The following is a 6330-nucleotide window of genomic DNA, read 5'->3' on the forward strand; positions in this document are numbered from 1 at the left end:
CTGGACAATTCTACTTGGAAGGTCAGCTCTTAGAGAACTGGTGAGTGACTTGAGGGATTTTTAGGTTTTTTTTTTATAACATTTATTACAAAAAACAAAAACAGAAAAACCCAAAGTGGAGAGTTGTCTTCTTCTGTAGCTACTGAAATTTTCTAAGTCTGCCTCTGTTTGTACCACATCAGTTGCTCTTCTGTAAAATGCTCATGCTGTCGGTGGGGGTGCCTCCAGAGAGCTGCAGAGTCTACTGCTTAGGCCTCCAGTCTTTTGCTCTCTCTTCTCTGTTTGCCGTTAGCTTCCAAATCATAGAGACTGAATTCTAAAATGTTTTCAAGTATATGATCAGCGACAGGTAGCCATTCATGGTGGTCCTTCAGCTTCTTACCCTTTGAGGAATATTTTGATTTTAGGATCTTACATTATGCCTTCATCTGATAATTCTGCTTCTAGAATGAATCCTTAGAGAAGGACATCTTAGAAAATGTTTTGTGCTCAGAGTACTCTGGTATAGACAGCATTCTACTATATACCTGGGCATTGTGCATACTCTGCTTACTTCAGCCCACCAGAGGCTGAGGGGATAGTCTCAAATTAGGACCAGCTTAGATTACATAGTAAGACTGTCTCAAAAAAACAAAAGCCAAATAATTAGAATTGGGCAAATGTTTGAGTGGCTACCTTTTAAAAAAGGATGTACTTTATTTTATGTGCGTGTTTTGCTTGCATATATGTATTTATATAACATGCGTGTCTTGTGTCCAAGGGGGTCAGGAGATGGTGTTTGATACCTTGGAACTGGCGTTACAGACAATTGATGGTTGCCATGTGGTTATTGGCATCTGACCTTAGTCTTCTGCAACAGTATAAGTTCTTATAGCTATCTCTCCTGCCCCTTGAGTGGCTACTTTAATATAGTTGAATGGTATTTTTATTTGTAAGTTCATTACAAGAAAGTGATTTTACTTATTTGTTGTTTGTTAGTTTATTTTGATGAATGATTTCTTTGTGTAACAACCCTAGCTGTCCTGAAACTTGATTTGTAGAATGCTTTATTTTTATGTGCGTTGGTGTTTTGCCTTCATGTATGTCTGTATGAGGGTATCAGATTCCCTGAAACTGGAGTTACAAACAATTGTGAGCTGCCATGTGGGTGCTGGGAATTGAACCCAGGTTCTCTGGAAGAGCAGCGAATGCTTCTAACTGCTGAGCCGAAGCTCCAGTTCCAAGAAGTGATTTTAGCTGGACGGTGGTGGCGCACGCCTTTAATCCCAGCACTCGGGAGGCAGAGGCAGGCGGATCTCTGTGAGTTTGAGACCAGCTTGGTCTACAAGAGCTAGTTCCAGGACAGGCTCCAAAACCACAAAGAAACCCTGTCTCGAAAAACCAAAAAAAAAAAAGAATGACAAATATGATTTGTTATTTAGTAAAATATGCAATCATTAGAAAGCCCCTTTATAAAGATTTCCATAGATGATGCTACAGTATTAATAAAAAAGAAAAATTACAGATTTCTGTGTTTACAATACTTTAAATCAGTGATTCTCAACCTTTCTAATGCTGCTACCCTTTAGCACAGTTCTTCATGTTATGGTAACCCTATTTTTGTTGCTACATTATAACTAATTTTGCTACTGTTATGAATCGTATCCTAAATAGCTATGTTTTCCAGTGGTCTTAGGCAACCCCTATGAAAGGGTTGTTTGAACCCCAAAGGGATCGTGAACTATAGTTTGGGAACTGCTGCTTTAAGCTGTGGTAGAAACATTCCAAAGAGACACAAAGGAAAACACAATGTGTAGTGTGACCTTAAATCTGATTTAGGTTGCATTTGTGTAATTGCCTTGTTCTTTTGCAGAATCAGATTGAGGCAGAACTGAATAAATATTGGCAGCGATTATTAGAAGGGCTTTCTTACTACAAACCTCCCAGGTATGGCTGTTCTGTGTTTCTGGTGATGCTCATAAATGAAACTGCCCTGTGTACTTTTAAATTGCTAGGCTAGTGAATGCGCGAGAATGCTGTTTGGATATGAGTAGATGAGTCAGCACATTTTCCCTGTCTGTTGAAGGAATTCTGTTGATTCCTTCACAGTAATCATGTTGTCCTTTTCTTTCTTCTTTTTCATTCAAGACAGCATTTCTCTGTGTAGTCCTGGCTGTCCTGGGACTCACTCTGTATGTAGATCAGGCTGGCCTCAAACTCAGGAGCTTTGCCTGTCTCTGCCTCCTGAGTGCTGGGACTAAAGACATGCACCACCACTGCTCTCTTCAACGTGACCCTTTTTACTGCTTGTCTTATCCACTGTCCCCTGGAGAAAATGATATATTCACCCATAGAGCACTATGCCCCAGTATCAGCAAGCTCCCAGTTTCAGGGGATCTAATGCCCTCTTCTGGCCTTAGGTGGCAACAGATACACATGCAGGCAAAACACCCAGACATATAAATAAAGCAAAATAAAGGAAAAATTTTGAAAGAAGAGACAGAAATGACTTTATACAATAACATGGGATTTGAAATCTAGTAAAAAAAAAATTTTTTTTTTGGATACAGGGTCTCACTATTATGGCTGTCCTGAACATATATATAGATAAGACTGCCCTTGAATTTAAATGTATCTGCTTGACTCTGCCTCACAAGTGCTGGTATGAAAGGCATACACCACCACACCCAGCTAAACCTTTTATTTATTTATTTTTTTAAAAGTAAACTCTAGACTTTACTGAAATTTTTTTATTTGCATTCTGGGATTGAACTGACGAGCTTTTCCCATATACTCAACCAGTGGCCTACATCTTCCCCCCAAATGTCCACTCCTTGTTCTGTAATCCAGTCCAGGGCGATGTGTAGCATTTACTTGTCTCCTTTGGGCTCAACTGTGACTGTGTCTCAGTTTTTCCTGGGTTTCAGGACTTTGAGCAGTTTTGAGAAGACTAGGAGTATTTTATACAATATCCTCTACTTGCACTTGTGTGATGTTCTTCTCCTTATGGACTTGAGGGTTTTTCAGAGGTGAAATACCATTCTTTGGGTGACTGGAGAGATGGCACAGTGGTTAAGAGCATTGCTTGTTCTTCCTAAAGGTTCTGAGTTCAATTCCCAGCAACCACATGGTGGCTTACAACCATCTGTAATGAGGTCTGATGCCCTCTTCTGGCCTACAGGCATACACACAGAAAGAATAGTGTATACATAATAAATAAGTAAATATTAAAACAAAGAAATACCATTCTTTGTTCTTTTTAGATTTATTTATTATGTATACAGATTTCTGCATGTATGCCTGCAGGAGACAGCACCAGACCTCATTACAGATGGTTGTGAGCCATCATGTGGTTTCTGGGAATTGAACTCAGGAACTCTGGAAGTGCAGCTAGTGCTCTTAACCTCTGAGCCATCTCTCTAGCCCGAAATACCATTCTTATTACATCATTTCAGAGTGTATGTGCTAAACTCATAGAGCAAGTGATGTTACCTTGGTCACTTTACTGAAGAGTTTGAAGAAGTGGAGGATATCTGATATCAACTTCTGTCCTCCACATATCTTGCCTCCAACATGTTTAATTAAAAAAATTAATGTAACTTAATAGTGCTACAAATAACAAATAACATTGTGAGCAGTTTATAATGGGCTTACATGATTTTGTTACATAGGCAAAGCTAGCTCTGTGTTATACAATCTAGATATAAATGTGTGTGTGTATTTTATAGACACTAAAGGAAAAAGAAGGCCACTAAGTATTTTTATTTTATACCCTTGGGGGTCATTGTGAATGAGGACCTAACTCACTGCTTTTCTCATAGTTCAAGTTCAGCAGAAAGAGTGAAAGCTAATAAAGATGTAGCGTCACCACTGAAAGAACTAGGCCTACGAGTCAGCAAGTTCTTGGTGAGTATACATTAGTACGGGGTCAGTGTATGCTACGTGTGGGTGCCTGTAGCTTCATTATTAATGATGTTAGTAAAAATTCTAAGCTTCAGTAGCCATTGCTGACTTAAGACTTCTGTGCTTTAGGGTCTTGATGAAGAGCAGAGTGTACAGTTACTGCAGTGTTACCTTCAGGAGGACTACAGGGGGACTCGGGACTCACTAAAGGTTTGTGGTTCTGCCTAGCTCCCATCCACCCGTCTTCTTGGAGATTTTGGGCCCTGGCCCTTTCCAGAAGAGATTATGAGATACACAGGTGGTAGGCCAGACTCTATCTATCTATGTATCTATATCTATCTATCTATCTATCTATCTATCTATCTATCTATCTATCTATCTATCTATCTATCTGTTTTTTTCAAGAAAGGGTTTCTATGTGAAACAGTCCTTGCTGTCCTAGAACTCCCTCTTTATACCAGACTGGCCTGGAACTCACAGAGATCTGCCTGCCTCTGCCTCCTGAGTGCTGAGATTAAAGGTGTGCGCCACCACCACCCAGTTGAGGAAAGACTTGTAATGATTTATTTTTATTTTATGTGTATGGTGTTTTGCCTGCCTTCATGTCTGTGTGAGAGTGTTTAAGCCTCTGGAACTGAACTACAGACAATTGTGAGCCACCATGTGCATGCTGGGAATTGAACCAGGTCCTCTGGAAGAGCAGCCAGTGCTCTTAACCACAGAGCTGTCTCTCCAGTCCCAAGGCAAGGCTTTTATTGAAGGCTGGAAAAAGAGCCCAATCTGTGTTTAAACCGACACCTATCTTCATTCTTGCAGTGCTTGAAATGGCAAAGAATTGGATATAAATGAGAGATCTAAGAGAGCACCCAGGCTGCTAAGCTTCAATTTTATGTAGAGAGACAGACCAGAGAAGAGGGAAAGGATTTGAGCATCTGTTAGGTTAGACTTGACTTAAACATAAGGTAGAAATGTTTACAGAAATGAAATAGGTGGGTTGTCGTGAAGGGTGTGCTGCATCTTTTTCCTTGCCAGTTGAATTCTGCCTGTAAGACGGCCTCTTGACTGTTCTGTTTTCCTTCAGACTGTTCTGCAAGATGAGAGGCAGAGCCAGGCCTTAACCCTGAAGGTAAGCAGTAATTGCTGTTTCATTCTTTGGTAGACAGTTGTGTGACAGATCCCTAGACCCGTTCTTTTCTTTTTCCTTTTATCTTTCTTTTTTTTTTTTTTTCAGGCAGGGTCTTAGTCTTACTGTGTATTCCTGGTTTGCCTGGAATTCACTATGTAGGCCAGGCTGGCATAGAACTTAATTAGATTCACCTACTTCTGTCTCCTCAATACTGGATAGTAAAGGCATGTGCCAACACATCCATCTTCTTGGCTGTTTTTAGATCTTAGCTGACGCTTGTTAGCCACAGGACCCAGCTGAGTTTTTCCCAGGTTGCCTCTCCTGCTAACAACTTGTTCGTAGTGGCTATTTTCTGAGACTCAGCTAACTTGGTATTTTGGTGGGAGGGATGTGCTTGTGATTAACTTGGCTTCAAGTATGCTAGGCAAGTATTCCATCACTGAACCCCACTCTCAGACCTTTCAGATGAAATTGAGCAAGGTTAGTTTGTATTCCTGTACTCCTTACCTTTCCTACAGCCTGCTCACTGTGGGTCTGTCCTGTGGATTTGACTTCTGAAGTGGTTTCGTATTGATACTCAGTGCAACTTAAGTCCTTTAGTTGCATGTGGTTAGAGCATGGAGCCCTGGCACATTTGCTTCTTGTATTTGACCTGCCAGTTTGTAACTTTGATGTTATTTGGGCCTCTGAGAACTCATGATAGGAAATTGTTTTGGAAATAATGTTTAGATTATTAAGTCATAATAATTCCTTTTATCTTCCATGACTTATTTCTTGACTTATGACTTATTTTTTCCCCAGTGGAGGGGTGTTGTAGAATATTACTTTAACTATGTAATGATGTTATATTTGTTTATGTTGCAGAATATTACTGTAACTATGGAAAGTTGTGTTGCATTTTTTAATGCTGCATTTGTTTAATTATCTAAAGATGTGCTGCTCTTTGCCTTGCCTGCCTAAGGCACCTGATTGGTCTAATATAAAACTGAAAAGCAGTGGCTAAGCAGTAGAAGGATAGGCAGGGCTGGTGGGCAGAGAGAATAAGTAGGAGGAAGAATCTAGGCTGTAGAGAGAAAAGAGAATGAGGGAGGAGAGGGAGTTGCCCGGTTTTAGTCAGCCTTGGAAGAAGTAAGAAAGTAGGACATAGAGAAAGAAAAAGTTAAAAAGCTTCAAGGCAAAATGTAGATGAAGAGAAAAAGGTTAAATTAAGTTATAAGAACTAATGGGACAAGCATAAGATAAGGCTGAACTCACAGAGATCCGCCTGTCTCTGCCTCCCGAGTGCTGGGATTAAAGGCGTGCGCCACCACCGCCCGGCTCTG

At 40.4% G+C, this 6330-nt stretch overlaps 1 protein-coding gene across 1 annotated transcript in view; it reads left to right on the forward strand.

The window, feature by feature from the left end:
• Position 1: 1 nt before the first annotated feature.
• Positions 2-6330, forward strand: part of Nup188 (nucleoporin 188) — a gene marked incomplete at its 5' end in the record, with an annotated part of 55328 nt that continues 48999 nt past the window's right edge. The window contains 5 exons of the mRNA XM_050155215.1: positions 2-40; positions 1853-1926; positions 3801-3885; positions 4012-4092; positions 4964-5008. Of these exons, the coding sequence (XP_050011172.1) occupies positions 2-40; positions 1853-1926; positions 3801-3885; positions 4012-4092; positions 4964-5008 (324 nt within the window). The remainder of the gene's footprint in view (positions 41-1852; positions 1927-3800; positions 3886-4011; positions 4093-4963; positions 5009-6330) is intronic.

Source organism: Alexandromys fortis, unplaced genomic scaffold (assembly GCF_014885135.2).
Source record: "Alexandromys fortis isolate MF-2015 unplaced genomic scaffold, M_Fortis_MF-2015_v1.1 scaffold_72, whole genome shotgun sequence".
Taxonomy (NCBI): domain Eukaryota; kingdom Metazoa; phylum Chordata; class Mammalia; order Rodentia; family Cricetidae; genus Alexandromys; species Alexandromys fortis.